Below are 17,714 nucleotides of genomic sequence, written 5' to 3'. Positions count from 1 at the left end.
ATTCATAGCCGTTTAAAACCATCTTTGGTTCTCTGAGCTCAAAGGCCAGATAAAATACCAGGTAAACCCTTTTGATGGTCACATAATGCCGGATGTGTGTCATTACATCTATTTCAGCTCAATCCATTTAACCGGGCAGTGTTAAATGTCATGGTTTATGAACATGACATATCTGCTCATTTTATGTTTATGTGATGGCTCATAATAGTAAAAGAGCTTCCCAAACTCATTTGCGTTATAATGACTGCAGAACTTTGTCCCCTGCTGTTCTCGAGGTAAAACAATCGTGTACACGTGCTTTGACTGGCGTACACTGATTATAGCCATATTTTCAAATATCTTCTTTTTCACTTTGATTAATTCTAGAGCTGTCTGTTGCCATGGAGATATTCAAATGACTTGACATCGATTTTCCTAACTTTTCTTTGATGCTGCATCATTAAAATCTCAGGGTAACCTCTGGTACCTTTGAGATCTTACCGTGTGGCAGTTGTTGTTTCGTGGCAAAATGATTTAACAGCAGGTTAATGCTTAACCAGGTTTAACGCTCATCCCTGTGGAACTAACGTGTGCATGCCGTCAATTCTCAACTCAATCAAAACTTAAAAAAACAGGTTGTGACATTTAGGAAAACTTTTTTTAATGCTTTAATATAAGCACAATCATCATGCAAATTTGTTTTTGGCTTGTGTTCTTGGCTGATTAATGCTGAAATCACACTAAGTGAGTTTAGTCAAAAAATATGTTTGTTAAAACAAAGGTAAATGGCAGTTTTACAGGTTATTGTTCTTCTAGTAAAAACCGAGGTGGAAATGTCAAACGCATGCTGCTTTGGGCAGAGATACGCTTCACAGAGAAGATTAGGCGTTAGATTAGACACAGTCAATTAAATGTGCTTTAAATGCTATTATTACAATCCTGTAATAATAATAAATAATAATAAATGCTACAATCCTTCTGGCAGACGTACAATGTGAAGAATGCATTCTGTATGGCTGTGAAAGAAAAACAATGAAAGGCTGTTATTCATTAGGATGCCAGTTAATTCTGTTCGAATGATTTTCAGTGTGTACAGCTTTATCAGAGAGAGCAAAAACCGGCATAAGCCTTGACAAGTCATTTCAGCTATGTATTGAAAAAAACAACAACAGAAAGCATTGTGATGGAAATACAAGGAAGGTGAGTCATGTAAAATAAAAACCTGGACGGAAAGGAAAATCTGTAATCCAGGATGTACAGTAGATGAATTTAGCACTGGATCACTTGTTCAACAATGGATCCTCTGCAGTGAATGGGTGCCGTCAGAATGAGAGTGCAAACAGCTGATAAAAACATCACAATAATCCACAGTAAAAAAAAGTCCATCCCCTGCTGTCCTTTCATATTAAAATCCATCAAAATATTTGTTTAAAACGGTGCTTGATCTGTGCATATTTTTCCTATTGATTCAAATGTCTTTTTCACTGTGGGAAACAATATTATGGACACCGGACTTCAGCCAGAAGAAATGGTTTTAATGATAAAAGTGTCTTGATGTACTGTAGTTGATTTTTACAAACATGCAGCTCTCCACTTCAGAAGATGTTTATTCATGGATTGGAGTAGTGAGGGATGCTTGTGGATTATTGTGATGTTTTTATCAGCTGTTTGGACTCTCATTTTGATGGCACCCATTCACTGCAGAGGATGCATTGTTGACCAAGTCATGTAATGCTAAATTTCTCCAAATCTGTACAGATGAAGATGCAAACTCATCTACATCTTGGATGGTTTGAGGGCGAGTGCATTGTCAACAAATCACTTTCATTTTTTTGGTGAACTATTGCTTAAAGTTCCAGCAATGAATCTTTAGAAGCAACAGATGTTGTGTGTGCCAGTCATTTACTCTTATGGGGGTTTAATATTTTGTCTGTGCGCAGTCTGTTTTATCTCCTTTGCATTTGCTAGATTTTGAAGGAGCTGCACATTAAATGCATTTTTCTAAACTTTGGGAAAGTGCAACATCAAAGCACTGACATATTCTAAAATGTAAATGTTTTGATATGAACAAAGTAGAGATTTACAAATGTTTAACACTTAAATAAGGTACTGGCAATTTCAAGGCTTAATTTTCAGGGAATGCAAAAGCTGATAAAAATGCATACTTTGCATGCATTGTAAATAACTTTGGATGAAAGCATCTGGTAAATGCATAAAAACCATCAGACTGGTGGGGATTGCTGAAAACTTCAACCTGCAAGAGCATCGCCGCAGGTGACAGAGTTCAGTACGGAGACATAGTGAGATTCTCATTTATCCATACATGATGGGGAGTCTTAGTCAGAGAAAGATCTTTTTCATGGTAAATTTATTCGTAAATGAAATCCAGATGGGACTTGTAATTAAATTAAAGTCATTTGCACTCTTTATATGGTGGAAGTTAATCATCATTAAAGCTCCAGAATAAAATATAATTTAAACACATTATTTCATGACAAAAGCAAACTATTGTGCCCATTCTGACCTAAGAAAAAAGGGGGGTGGGGTTTGGGTATTTAACCTAATTTACTATATATATATATATATATATGTATAATGTAATAATATATATTTTTTGGTTAAAGCAAGCTATTGTAACCAGTCCAACCTTAAAAAACAGAACATAAAATAAAGTAGTTTTAACACAAAATGAGATATTCAGTTTTTTATAGAATTTGTTATTTTTATGATAATTTATGTGTACATTGGAAATTGATCCTTATCAAAGCTCCACAAGTATTAAATATAAGTGAAACACACTGATTTTATGACTAAAGCAAACTATTTTGTGACCAGTCTTACCTTAAAAAAAAGGAAAAAATAGAACAGAGAGCAGTTTGATTACAAATGAGACATTAAATCAACGTATTGTACTATCATATAAATACATTTTTGAAATTCAAATATTCAACATTGTGTAATCCTTTTCATCATTTAATCATTTTTTTAAGTAATATATGCAAGGTATTTATGTTTTGTTGTCAGTACAATAATAATGTACGTATCAGTGAGTGTCCAAATGAATATGCGTGCACTAAAATAACAAGTTTGAATACATAAAAGTTTAGGTATTACAAAAACTGGGGTTTGAACCTTGAACTTATAGCAGCAGAGATCATTAACTAGCACCTGAAGAACTGCAGCAGGTGTGGAGTGATGATCTGTTGTATTGGTCTCTGTATTCCTACAGGGCATGGATACATTATGTGCTTTCTTGTGATATTGGTCTGTTATTTTTGTGTGTGGTTGTGAAGACGGAGGATCTAATTAGTGAAAGATTGTGCCGTAAATCTCATGATAGGAACGTTCTCAGAAGTTCAACATCTCATATTCTTCAGGGAGATCTTCTCTTAATATTATTCAATCTTCTTTCCCACTCAGTGGAGGATCCAATCAATTAAGGCAGTTGAAGTGTGATAGATTCACAAACATCCAGATCTCATAATGAAAAAAAAAGAAGTTTGTTTTTGACACTAGAAAATTGCCTAATCTGTTACTGTGTAGAAGTGCCTCATCGTTTCATAAATTATTGATTCCCTCTAATAATTCATTATGCATTGTTGCTGAATAAACAGGCACCTTAGAACATAATTCAGACGTCAGCATATGCTCCGGATTACTGTTGTCAGCTGAATTAAAAACCTCGTGAAATGTTTGACAAGCATGGTTTTCTTTCCTGAGTTGACATATTTCCCTGTTTAAACACGAAGATGGGGGCAGGACATGTTGAAGGGCTTTGTTATAAAGCTAAAAAATTAACTACAATAACTGCTTTTAACCATTTTTTGACAGTTTTTTGTAGCACAGTAGTATATTGATGTTACACCGTGTCCTAACCTGATGCATTGCGATAAGATTCCAACAATAATAAGTGTTTTTCCACAGACATGCAATGAAATGCGTCAAAAAACTCCAGCCAATCAGAAGAGGATATGGGCGGGTCTCTCTCTGAGAACATAATGGTTATGTACATAATCAAATAGATCCGTCACAAATTAAAATATTAAAAAGATAATTGCAATTTATGTTAATATTCAAAGTTTTTTTTTTTTACAATTGCGCATTTATTTCTCACAACTCAGACTTTTCCCCCAGATTTCACGTTTATATCTCGCGATTCAGACTTTTTCCCACAACTGCGAGTTATAATTCCTATTTATGAGTCTGAACCTCACAATTCTGACCTTTTCTCTAAGATTTGATTTTATCTCTTGCAATTCTGAGTTTAAATCAAATAATTCTACATCTCACAATATGACTTTTTCTCGCAATTTAGAATGAATACATTGTATAATTTTTTTTTCTCAGTATTGCAAGAAAAAACTCCTAATTGTGAGATAAAAACTAAATTCAGAGAAAAGTTGAGTGACTAAAACCATATTTTATTGTATTTTTCACACTGAGTTTATATTATATAATTAATATTTATCTTTTATATATCTTCAAGATCTGAGGTAAATTTTCCATGGTCATTTTCAGTATGGCTATATATTCCAGGTCATATTAGACAGTTTTAACATTAATAATAATAATGAAGCACTTAATCAGTTCCTGAGATTATCATTGTCATAATTTGTATGTTGTTCCAGCTACAGAAATAAACATTATTTAAAAAAATAATTCTCAAAAAAAAAAAAAAAAAAATTGATTAGGACACTGTGTTAGCTTTGAAACTAACAGAAAAACTCAACAAAGTAATAAATACTCAATCTTGTTTCTGTGCATTCCAGGACTGTCTACAGGAGGCTATAAATTCTTTGTTATATGTGAAGCATTTTATAGGTTATTCAGTGAATCTGAATGGCTTTACTATTTCACTTTGGCTGTCATCAGCGTCTACAGCTTGGTGAAGCGGTCGTCATTTGAGAACGCTTGATTATAGGCGCCTTCTTTCCCACCAAAACTCGAAAGTGCGGTTCCGTTCTCTTTGACTATCCCTTCATCCTCTTCTGAAAGACCAGCAGCTTTTTCTTTGGCTCTGTGGTGAATAAAACATCATAAACAGGTCAGATCTGGGAAGGACCTAACAGTAATCTATGTCTGAGTGCATGAAAAGTCCTACGGTGTGTGTGTGTGTGTGTGTGTGTATGTGTGTGTGTGTTTTTGTGACATATCAGGACACAACTCTGTATAATGACATGGGTATGACACAGGTATTACAAGGAGAGGGTGTCTTATGAGGACATAACCCATGTCCCCATTTTTCAAAATGCTTATAAATCATACAGAATGAGTTTTTTTGAGAAAGTAAAAATGCAGAAAGTTTCCTGTGAGGGTTAGGGTTAGGTGTAGGGTTGGTAAGGACCGATAGAATATACAGTTTGTACAGTATAAAAACTATAACGCCTATGGGATGAACCTGCTTTTCACAAAATCAAACGTGTGTGTGTGTTTGAATGAATGAATAAATAAACAATTAGAATTGAGGTGACAGCACTACATCAAAACATATATTTTCATAAAATACAATCTCTAAATATATACAGTACCATTCAGAAGTTTGGTTTGGGGCATTAATTATTTTTATTTTTTTATTTTTTTTCAAGAAAAAAATGTATTGTGTAAAGATATTTACTGTGTAATGTCACAAAATGCTTTCTAGTCATCCAGGAATCATGTAAAGAATCTGCTTTTGACAAATATATTAAGCAGCATTTAGTATTTAGTTTAGTTCTGTTATAATGTAAAAAAAAGAAAAAAAAGAAAAAGGCACAGGAGATGTATTTGAGATGTGTATGTTAAATGTTTGGTTAAACCTCAGTCTCTCTTGTGGTCATTTTTAACCATTTTAAACTGATTTTCTTCTGCATTGTATTGTAATGTATGTAAGTCACAATTTTGATAGACTTAATATCTTGTCATTTGTCTTCTCAAGTATCTTGCATCTTGATTTTAAAATGTTTTAATATTGGAAATCCAGACAAATAATTTTTTGCAGTGATGTTAGGTGCATCATTGATTACAATTAATACTGGTAATAAATGGTTTGTCAAGAGCATTACTGACCGTCGTTTTTTGCTTACTGTGGACATCAGTAAAGCCACGATCCCCACAGCCACAGCACCAATGACCACCCCAAACACGATGAGCCAGGGTTCAGTGTCGTATATGATCGGGGCTGACAGCGTCGGCGGTATTCCCAAAAACTCCAGGGTCATGTCCGATAACAGGAATGCATTGTTTATGCGATGCTTATTCTCCCTGGAATAATGAAAAATGTGTTAAGGGTCTGGCATGCTAAAGAAAAGTCTTTTCATGATAGACAATGTCCAATTTTTAGGCTTAACCATCAAACCTTAAGGTTGTGCTCTTTATACAAAGGATTTTCTAAATAGGTGTCAAAATTATGCTGCCTAACCAGATATCTTGTTTTTGCTTCAAATCTACGTGCATCCTAGATGATTTGTAAAAACACACAGAAAATGTTAGGCTAATTCAAACTGGCAAACAAAGAAATTGTTAATACATTTGATATGATGAATTACTGAAAATTATGAAATCAATACTATTTTGTGCTTATTTCAATCTTGAATCATGGTGTGTTAAAATCGCACTCCTCTGCAGACGACAACATTTAAGTACTATTAAATGTTTGTGCAATTAAATGTAGCCTATTATAGTTTAAACAAAACATGTGCTTTAGTACTATGTTAACCAACACATCAAAAATATATTTTAGCATAATTAATTAAAATGCATTTTAAAGTATAAAACGTTTCATTTGACATGAGAAAATGCACTTTTTAAAAGTTTGCTAAAAATTGCCATGAGCAGACTCTCTTTAAATACACATAAGTGTCCTTTTATTTCATTAATATTTCATTATCTGCAAATTCAGTTTTTGTTTTTTAATTATACTTTTCAAACTTTGAAGTAACTGCATGCCAGCAGGCCAGCTTACTTTGAGGATTTGAAACAGGGCTGTACGTTTTTGCAGTAATGTCACATTGTTGCCCATGTGCTGTGTACCATCGAGTAAGTCATCAGAACATAAAGTCTAAACCTATAAACCTCACCTCACTGCTTTTTCTACTTGTTCTTTGGGGATCAGTTGGTCTGGTTGACCTGGGGATGTCACCACGAACATGAACGACACTCTTGGTGTATCATTGCACACCAGTATGTTGGTAATGCTGAAAAAGATTGATTAGAAAAATGTGTATTATTTTGGAGGCAGATGATGTGCTGCTTTTTTCTTCTCGTTTTCGAGGGCATCATAGAAAAAGCACTGAAACTAATGAAACAGCCTCACACAAACACACATACACCTACACAGCATAAAAAATAAATAAAAAAAAATTAAAAAATCACTGCTTCAATCAATACTTTTGTCTTGTTTTCGATTATGAGAAGCAAAGTTGTGTGTTATAATGCTTTTTTTTCCCCTCCAGAGAACATATTTTTAATTTAAGTTTATGATTTTTAACTCATTTGCAAATTACTAATTGTTTTTTCTAATTTATGCCATAGAGTACTCTAAAAAGTTGACAAAATTAACTTTAAGTTATCAAAAACCAACTAGAATGAGATGGTTCTTCCTGTTAATATCACCAATGCTAAATAATCCTAAATAAATAAATAATTACGCACTACACTACTATTCAGACATTCGGGGTTAGATTTGTTTTTCCTTTTTTATATTTTATTAATACTTTTATTCTGCATTAAATTCATTTAATTGATCAAGAATGACAGTAAAGACACTTTTTTTTAATGTCTCACTTTTAGAGAAAATTAGGAGGCAGCACAACCGTTTTCATCATTTATTATATAGATATTTTAATATTCATTAATTGTTTAACAATATTACTGTTATTAAATCTACTTTTGATCACATAAATGAGGCCTTGGTGAAATAATAATAATTATTATTATTATAATAATAATTATATAATAATAATTATTATTGTTTAAATATATATACATTTAAATATATATACATTTAAATATATATATATATATATTGTATATAATTTATGAATTTGCATATTCACATAATGTCAGTGGACATCATTTTTATCAAAATACACTGGGAGCCGCCAATAAGGATCAAACACAATCAGCATCTCATCAATGTATCATGGTGCTTCAAAAGGAGTGCATGCTCACTATCTAGCACACCGGCATCAATCAATACTGCGGATCTCTCACAAACAAGCCTGAAGCCTCTCTGCAACACTTCAGCTGTGAGATTTCTCAATCGTTAGGGGCCGATATCTGGCTGGGAAAGGTTAACCGCAATTGATTTCCCTTGACCCATTAGCGTCTATATCGGCCCGTAATTACACTCGTTAAATTAATCAGTCATGCTTTCCCTACATCCGAGAGCGGCTCAATTACACGAATATAATTGAGGGGATAAACATTGATTAAAAAATACATATTTAATCCACTAAAACAGGTCAGGCCTAAGATAACATCATGCATTTCTCTTTTCACCTTTAGATTATTACTGTTATTACTGAATGTGTAATATGACTGCTAGAGCATAGGGCTTGGATAATAATCCATCATTAAACTAAATTATATCTATTCATTGAACATCATATCTCATTTATAAAAAATAAAAAAAAACTAATGCAGTGGTTACCTGATATGTGGTGTTTTATCTATTTCATTTTAAACACGTAATTTATCTCATGGAAGGAGATTCTTAATGATTTTCATTTAAATGATCTGTCAAATGAATAATATGTGATATGAATAACTTGGTTAAATATTCATGCTGTGAATGTGACGCTTTATTTTATTAAAGTAACTAAATTATAGCTTTGTGAAGCTTTATGAAAATAAGTTTTAATCAATCGTGTGTTGCTATGGGATTTTTTCTTTTTTTATTAACCTATTTTATGTTCGCAAGATGAAAGACATAAGTTTTAGAACAAAAAGTACTATAGCACACCTTATTGAGGCATTATCTTTATGGCAAATGGAGATGAGATATACACTGAAGGTTTGGTACGGTTATGAGTCTGTTCAAATTACTAACTCTGAGTGAGAAAAATAAAGGAAACAGAAAAAAAACACTACATGAAGTTCAAGAACATAAGAAAGGCAGTTGAAACACTGCTCTGGCTTTGGAGCTGATATAGATTTGCGCGTCAGCAGCGTAGCAATGGAATCCGAGACTGTGCCTGTCAGATTATTTGCCGAAGGGGAGGCATATAAATTGGAAAGAGGAGAGGGCTGTGATTGGAGCCTTGGGGGACACACCGCGTTAGACTGGAACAGTACATGATCTATGTTCCTCAATAGATACAAATTACTGCCTTGCACTAAGAAATGATGTTAGCCAGAGGAAAACTCTACCAGTGATGCCAAAGGCTGATAAGCGATGAGGAGAATATTACGGCAGACGGTTTCAAAAACTGCTGGATATTAAGAATTAACGAAGAAAATTGGAAACCCGTCTGTTATTGTTAATGTAAAACAGTGTAATATAATGTAACGCAAACCATTGCAACACATGACAACGCAATGCAAGGCAGAGCAAAATAATGTAACAATCTCAGTGTATCTTAAATTGTTAACCCATCTGTCACTTAATATAACATAATGCAAATATAGCACAAAGCAATGCTGCAACAACACAATACAATGCAGCACAAAGCAAAGAAACAGAACGCAACAAACGCAATACAGTGCAATGCAGTGTCACATAATATGATCTTGGGTTATCTGAAATTAACATCTCAAAGCAAAGCAGAGCAATGTGAAGCAAAACAATATAATTTTGTTGGTCTCTTTTAAATGTTTAACCTTTCTGTCATGAAACATAACATAATGCAAAGCAATGCTACAACATAAAATAATAAAAAGCAACGCAAAATGCTCCAATGACATTCTCATAACCATTAAAAAAAAAAAAAACTGGACGTATTGAACGTTCAGAGAACATCCAGAAATAATGTTTGCATAACTTAACATAAGCCAAATGTTTCTATATTCAAATATTTCTGTGAGTTGGGTAAGTTAATGTAAGGCAAGAGAATGTAACAAAAAGCAATGCTGCAATAAATAAAGCAGAGAAATGCAGAGAACACAAAGCGGAGCAAAGCTAAGCAATATAAAATAATAGAATCTTGGTTTATCTGAAATTGTTAACCTCTTTGTCATGTATTTTAACGTAATACAGTATAATAGAAGACAAAGCAAAACAATGCAAAGTAATGCAATATAATGGAGCCTTATATAATTTTGGCTTCTATGGTTTCATGTTTCACGTATTAGTCATGTTATAATATTTCACATTTTACAGTTGTAAACCTTGGGTAGTTTAGGTTAATGTTTTAAATAACTGCTCTTCCATCTAGAACTGTTGCCAGATAATTCACTTTATTTTCTGAAGTTTTTTAAAACATACCACCTGTTTCCCTCAGGTACAAAAACTGAGAAAATAAACCCAGCACTTGAAAGTATCTACGGCTGTAGAAGCACATGAATATTTAATGAAGCAAGCACTGAAGAAGCTTATGATTGGCTGTTGGATGTTGCATTTCAGAACCCCAGTGTTTCACTCTGTTGCAACCATTGACACGTTTAACCTCAACAAAACCTGACCCACGCATGAAGAACAGACAGATTTGACTTTAAAAGCCATCAGCTCTTCTCAACAGCTGTGGTCAAATCATTCCGCTTACGTTTTGAATCACAATCAAAGTGGTCATCACAAAAACAACCTTGGACAGAGCAGATTTGCTGCTGCTGATCTTTTGTAAAGTGTGTCACCTGCTCGTGGGTGGAAAGCGTTACTCACTCATACGTGTCGTTCTTAGTTTCTTTCCTCATCGCATACGCCAGAGTAGATCTGAAAAGAAACATCTCGCTCTCATTCCAGTCATACTGAGATAAACAGAAAAAAAGTTTCATTATTTAACAAGTTGCACAATATGCCTGAATAAAATTATGAGGAGGACATCAAATCAAATGCAAAGAGAAGTAAACCAAAACCTACGGCTTCTTCTCCGAGGGCCGTTTTAATGCTTAGTCTGACTTTAAATCCATCTTGACTGTCTACGGAGAGAGAAAGAGAGTTCATTTATTAACAGAAATCATTGCTTGCTGTTGTTATGTAGATCCGTTACTTCTCGTTCTTTCTGGGCTGATAGGATTTTGCTGAGTTTGTTTTTATGTACCGTCCTTGTAAAAGATTCTCATTAGGGAAATGATGTGTCACTTTATTTCTCAGTGATTTCTCAAGATACCAAACTGAATGAGATAAGATACGATGCCAAACAAGAAAGTGAGTATGTTTTCTTTTTGGTCGGACAACAAAGTGGCAGAATCCAGTTTAGATGTTTAGACGCTTCGGCGATGATTTTGTCCTAATTTAAACTCTCTTGAAGTTTCAGTATACTGTCATTTCACACTCCCTCTGAACATTTCACTTTCTCATTTTCTTTAAATGTATCCTGACTATCGTGAATTCAGTCCCCTTTTCCTTGGCAGGCAAATCTCTCAAAAATATCATATGTATATATATATATATATATAAAAAAAGACAATGAATACAATGTAAGACAATGAAGCCTAAAACTATATATATATATATATACTAAAACTTACACAAAAAAAAACTAAATAAACCAAAAAAAAAAAAAAAATACAAAAACTTACTAAAAATAAGTACTAAAAGTTTTAAAATAACTAAAACTAATGAGTAAAAATTAATAACAATTTTATAGACATTTTAAAAACTAAAACCAAGAAAAATGCAAAAACACAAATAAAATACTAGAACAAATTATAGAAAACTAAAAATAAAGTGAAAAACAGAAAATGGAAAACAACAATACAATACAATTATTATTAAAAAAACAAATAAAATAAAGATAAACAGATTATTTTTTTTTAATGAGAATTGGTTTTTTTTCTTCTCATAATTATCATGATCATGACCATTTTTTTAATCCATCCATTTTATTAATTGAATTGAAAAAGAAAAAGAAAATATCTACAAATGCTCAATTCCATCTGATTGAACACATTTTCTAGTACATTCATTCATCTTTAACACTATTATTCAGCCTCTCAGATGGCTCAAAGGCCGTGTTTTCTTTCCTCTGTGAGATTAAAAATGACTGCAGCTACTCTGAACTCAGAAACAAATGACCAACCCTCAGCAGGTGCAAAGATCAGAGGAAAACTATTTCACTCAAACAGACACTGATCCACACAAGATCCCGGCAAATCTGAGATGTTTTACCTTTACAGAGATCCTTTGCCACCAGGGGAGGCAGAAATATCAGAAGAAGAACTCCAGCTAGCATCTCTCTCTATCTGGATGAGCAACTTTATCTCATATGCTGCTGAATTCAGCGGTCAGAGATTATAAACCGGTCAGAGCATAAGATACAAAGGGCTGGACCGAGCTGTTTAATGGTTAAGCGATGACTAGATCTGCCTCCAGAGTGAGAGAGAGAGAGTCAGAACAAACACCATACAGTATATTCACATATAGTGGAGAAACTGTCAGCGGAGAACATAAATGTAAATTTAAAAGGAGAGCTGTGTGCCTGGCTGCCTTTGATTGTTTCTGCCGTGAAATAATAAAATGAAATAGTGTGGGAGTCTGTAAACAGCTCTCCTGCTTGCACTCAGGTCTATGAATGTAAATGCGTATGATTTCTCTTCCTCATAACAACAGATGTGACTGCGCTGACCTGCTCTGTTCTGATTTTTTGCTTCTGTAATAATGTCTTCTCGTCTCAGTATGTAAACACAGCAAACACCGGGTGTTTACAGCTGTGTGATGTGTGATATCAACATGAACCTAAATGTCATTTTGTCTTATGCTTTTATGCTGTTGTTTAAAGTTGTATTTTTTTATTTTTAATGATGTGTTTCTGAATATGTCGTCGGTAACGTCACTTCAAAGTGTCGGCGTACTCACGTAGGTGGGTTAGACATGGGTTGTTTCTGAAAAATACAAGGGAAATCAGTTCTCAGATGAAGGCTGCGCTTCCTGTGAACCCCTGATGATTGAAGCAAACCGCTTCTTCTGCATCTTCCCTTTGCTTGAGATGAAAGCTTTTCCTGCAAGACCAGAAAAAGACAAATCAGACAAGAAAGAAGGTTGATGGTTAACCACCTTCTGACACTGCAAGATGAGCATACGTTCAATGCGGTTAATTTGTTACCTAATAAAGACCAGGTTTACTCATTCATCGTTCTATACCTCAGGTTTCATATATGTATTATAGAATCAGTCCATTTATATTTTTATGCAGCAAAAGAGCATTACATACTGTCGACAGTGACAAGGACATTCAGAATGTCACGAAAGATTTCTATTATAATAAATGCTGTTCTTTTGAACTTTCTATTCATCAGAGAATCCTGAAAAAAAAAGATAAGAATCAGCACATTGATGCTAATAAGAATTGTTTCTTGAGCAGCAAATCAGTTAGAATGAGACCAGAGTAATGATGCTGAAAATTCAGCTTTGCGTCATCACAGGAATAAATTGCATTTTACATTATACTGTATTCATATTGAAAACAGTTGTTTTGGATTGTAACAATATTTCACTTTTTTTTAACTAATAAATGCAGCCTTGGTGATTATAAGAGATTATCTTTCTCTCTCTCTCTCTCTGTGTGTGTGTGTGTGTGTATGTATATATATATATATATATATATATACACATTTAGATATTAGATAAAAGCAAATATTATAACTTTCTGCAAGAACATAATTTCCCTAATGAATATTTTGTCATGTTTTCCAGTAAAGATAAACATCCTTACGAAAAGATGAATGTATTTGAGAAGCAAAGTAGCATCAGATATTAAGTTTTCAGAGAATAGATCCTGAATTATGTGTTTCGTCTCAGCCCCTGGCAAGTTTCTATGCGTAACCTTGACTAAATTTTGTTCAATTTATGCTTAAAACAAGAAACAACACTTTGCCGACAGTGTGAGAAAAATAAACCTAATTCAAGATACATCCGCTGAGCATTTCACAGAAATGTCTTGTTTTCAGGAGGTTTAATAAGATATTTCCTGTTAATATTTGCAAAAGCACATTTTCCAAGGATTTTAGGATTTTAGTGCTGTTTCAACTCCCTTTTCCACATCAATACATTCCAAACAGGATATAAAGTCTTATGAGACGCTGTCTGTTACATATAAATGTCATAAAATGTCACGCTTTGCTACCTGAGTGAACTGTTGTTCACATGAGACAGGCAACACCCCAGAACTACAGTACCTTCATCATCTCATCATTTTCCTGAAGGCATTTTTACTGTAATAGGAAGTAGCCAAAACACCTTAACTCGAGCCAAGCCAAACCCGACCTGAGGTGGAAAGAAATATATATGAGTAGAAATAAAATATGTGTGTACAATGATCGTAGTTCATAAATGAGCTTTGATTTGCCTGACACAAGATGGCAGTAAAGATCTAATGTATTCTCTTTCAAACTCAAAGGGAAATCATTAATAGGGTTCATAGTTAGTATTCTACATATCTGTGGCCTGTTCATTATTGATTGTCTCAATAATTCACATCAAATGCATAAAAATGAATCCAGTTTGCTTTTTGAAATTGCACACTCTCTTTCAAGTTCTAAACATAAATAAAACATAAGTAAATAAGCAAGCCTCGTTTGCATGCCATTTTAAAATGTCATTATTTTTTCATGCTTTTAATATGAAATGAGCATTTCTGAATTAAATGACAATGTACTATACATATAAATGTAACATTTTTAATGCAAATGTATGTCCCAAGTCTTTAAATCTTGAACACAATGTACATATAAATATTAATATGAAGGTAAGATTTTAAATACAAATTTAAAAGTCTTTAAAATTTTAACATAAAATGTAGCTATGCATAAATATTTATGAAAAAAGCATCATTTTAAGTACAGACGTTGACGTTTTTAAATCTTCAACATGAAATGTAAATCTATTTCATATATTTAGTCATTACTAGATGTAATTTAAATACAATGCAAATGTTATGTCTTTGTGCATTTAAATATAAATAGAATATTAAATAAATGTTAAATAAATAATAAATATAGTCTAGTCTAAATACATTTTAATCTTCAAACAAATTTAAAATATTAACAAAAATATCTTCATATTGTATCTGTATACAATATGAAGATAAAAAAACTCTTTAAAGCAAGAATAAACAAATTCTTAATCACTAAAACACTATGTAAATGAAAACATTTAGGCTACATTTAAAGTCTAAATATCTATTAATGTACATCTTTGCAACAAAAAATAAATAAATATCAACGTAAATATCTAATCAAAATGCAATTTTTACCTGTGGATATTTAGGCTGGTGCGTGCAGTGAGAGTTTGTGTGGTTCTGTGGCGCCTCTCTGCGGTCGGATGTGGTACTGAGAGAGAATCGGCTAATCTTCATCTGAGTTCATTGTGTGTTTGTGTGAGCGAATCTGTACTGGAGCACCGCAGAGCGGACGCCCCTCCCTGCCTCTCTCCGTCCCTCTGCCACAGGGCCACGGAGAGGCCGTACGTCTGCGGCTCACGCTCGGGGATGGATCAGGGATCCGCCGCGGGCACCGGAGGGACCTTCATTTCCCTGAGCGACACTGAGCAGAGATGTTTCTCGGGGCTGTACGCTCTCTGTCAGCCCGACAGCAGCGGCAAACTGGCGGCGGGGAAAGTGGCGGAGCTGTTCCGGGCGTCGCAGCTGCCGGCCGAGACGCTGCACCAGGTGAGTTTCCGCGGAATTGACCGCCACCCCTCAACGAGCTCCAGGGTCAGATATCTGCTGTGTCTGGATGTACATTGAGTATGTGGCGGTGTGTTCAGGAAAGAGGAAAGCTGAGGGACCTGCTTGTGCCTTGAAAGTGTTTATGGTACAGTGATGATATCAGATGGTTATACTATAGTCTGATATGTATACAATAATTGAATGAGTACCATATATTCACACACTATTGACAAGATGCATTAAGGAATTGCATGGCATTGCCATGTCCAAAAACACATTACACTATCATGATACTTATATATATATATATATATATATATATATATATATATATATATATATATATATATATATATATATATATATATATATATATATATTAGGGGTGTAACGGTTCACAAAATTCACGGTTCGGTTCGATACGATACACTGATGTCACGGTTCGGTTCGGTTCGATACGTTTTAGATACAGCAAAATGTAAAAACATCTCAACTTTTCAGAATGCCGCAAGCGCACCGCGGGTCATGTGACAAGAACCAACCAATCAGCTTCATCCTTTCCCGTAACAACGTTGAGAGCTCAGCCAAGATGAAGGAACAGCTGATCATAGTTGTATATGGATTGCAATTTTGAAATAAATTCAGTAGCAGAGCTACTGCAAGCGATTTTTAGAGCTGCAAATCCATTTATCCTTCGCTGAAATTTCCGCGTCTCATGGAGAGAGCACGTCATTGTTGCTTAGCAAAGACAGACGCCTCATGAGCGCTTCTGCCCGAGCGCTTTGGAAAGGAGGAGAAAGACGCGCTTAGCGTTTTCCATGCGTTTTTAGCCCCTAAGGCGCTCGCTCACTCAGCACGCGCTGAAGGCTCGTTGCAAAATGTCTAATGCATTTAACAGACCAGAAATATAAGATCCTAAAATAACCAACAGGTCTGGTGTTTGGGTTGGATTCCCTGTAAGCTATAGTTTCTAAATGCTGCAGGGATAGTTTGCTGCGTGCATGTTTCTCCTTTTTTTCGTCTTTTCCCAGATAGTACTGACGCATATATCCCAGATATTCCCGCTGTTTTTTTTTTTTTGTTTTTTTTTTGTAATCCCGCTGGTGTACCCTGTCATGTTGCAGATGCGACATACCGTTGTTTTTTTATCCACCACTCTCTTGCCATCACCATTATAGCTTAAAGGGAATCCAAAGTGCACCCAAACACCAGACCTGTTGGTTATTGGAGGATCTTCTCATTTCTAGTCTGTTAAACGCATTGGCTATTTTGCAACGAGCCTTCAGCGCGTACTGAGTGAGCGAGCGCCTGCTGAGTAGCCTAACATAAACATATAAGATGGTGTTTTTTTCTTCTTCGGGAGTGTCAGGGGCGTTGCCTGTTACGTTGTTTGGGTTATTGGGCTACCTTGTTGAACGCATATCATTATATTTCTTTCTCTCTCTTTTTTTTTTTTTTTTCAAATATAATTAATTACTCCAACGAACCGTTCGGTATACATAATGCGTACCGCGTACCGAACCGAAAGCGTCGTACCGAACGGTTCAATACGAATACGCGTATCGTTACACCCCTAATATATATATATATACACTAGATTCATTATATAGATTATATGAAAATAAAGTCATTCTAGATATTATAGGCCTACTGTAATCATGTGTAATCTGCCTCACAGGATTAATACATTAATAAAGTCGAAGAATATATTTCTGTCTGTCTAATCAAAATATAAGATTTAAAATGTACAAAATATCTTCATGGAACATGATCTATAATTGATATCCTAATGATTTTTGGCTAAAAATGAACATTTATAATTTTGACCCATACAGTGTATTTGTTGGCTATTGCTTCAAATATACCAGTGTTACTTATGTTACTGGTTCCAAACATGACAGAAATGTACTATAGTTTTAAAATGTAATTCATTACATTAGGCATTTTAGGTAATATAAGACTACTGATTTAAATTTATATATATATATATATATA

At 34.2% G+C, this 17,714-nt stretch overlaps 2 protein-coding genes across 4 annotated transcripts in view; one reads left to right on the top strand and one right to left on the bottom strand.

Annotated features, from left to right (window-relative positions):
• Positions 1-2,677: 2,677 nt before the first annotated feature.
• On the bottom strand, positions 2,678-12,350 carry cltrn (collectrin, amino acid transport regulator). Its single transcript, XM_026199617.1, has 6 exons — positions 12,224-12,350; positions 10,973-11,031; positions 10,775-10,860; positions 7,035-7,151; positions 6,025-6,219; positions 2,678-4,996 (listed from the first exon to the last, which is right to left on the bottom strand). Exons 1-6 carry the CDS (start codon positions 12,285-12,287, stop codon positions 4,855-4,857), a joined length of 663 nt encoding a protein of 220 aa, XP_026055402.1. The 5' UTR covers positions 12,288-12,350; the 3' UTR covers positions 2,678-4,854.
• Positions 12,351-15,407: 3,057 nt separating this feature from the next.
• The window catches only part of reps2 (RALBP1 associated Eps domain containing 2), a 38,122-nt gene continuing 35,815 nt past the window's right edge, over positions 15,408-17,714 (top strand). The window contains exon 1 of one of the 3 annotated variants that reach the window (XM_026199616.1): positions 15,408-15,719. In XM_026199616.1, coding sequence (XP_026055401.1) covers positions 15,540-15,719 — 180 coding nt within the window. In that variant the 5' untranslated portion in view covers positions 15,408-15,539. The remainder of the gene's footprint in view (positions 15,720-17,714) is intronic. The other 2 variants (XM_026199614.1, XM_026199615.1) reach the window with 2 other exon arrangements.

This window comes from Carassius auratus, chromosome 23 (genome assembly GCF_003368295.1).
Source record: "Carassius auratus strain Wakin chromosome 23, ASM336829v1, whole genome shotgun sequence".
Classification (NCBI taxonomy): Eukaryota; Metazoa; Chordata; class Actinopteri; order Cypriniformes; family Cyprinidae; genus Carassius; species Carassius auratus.
Note: the sequence above shows the minus strand (reverse complement) of the source record. Positions and strands in the feature narration are given on the sequence as shown.

Coding starts and splice junctions, on each gene's coding strand:
- cltrn (XM_026199617.1), bottom strand. CDS start 12,287: ATGCTAGCTGGAGTTCTTCTTCTGATATTTCTGCCTCCCCTGGTGGCA. Junction 10,861..10,972: donor CGGCCCTCGGAGAAGAAGCC/GTAGGTTTTGGT, acceptor TGTTTATCTCAG/TATGACTGGAATGAGAGCGA. Junction 7,152..10,774: donor ACTAAGAACGACACGTATGA/GTGAGTAACGCT, acceptor AATCTTTTTCAG/CATTACCAACATACTGGTGT.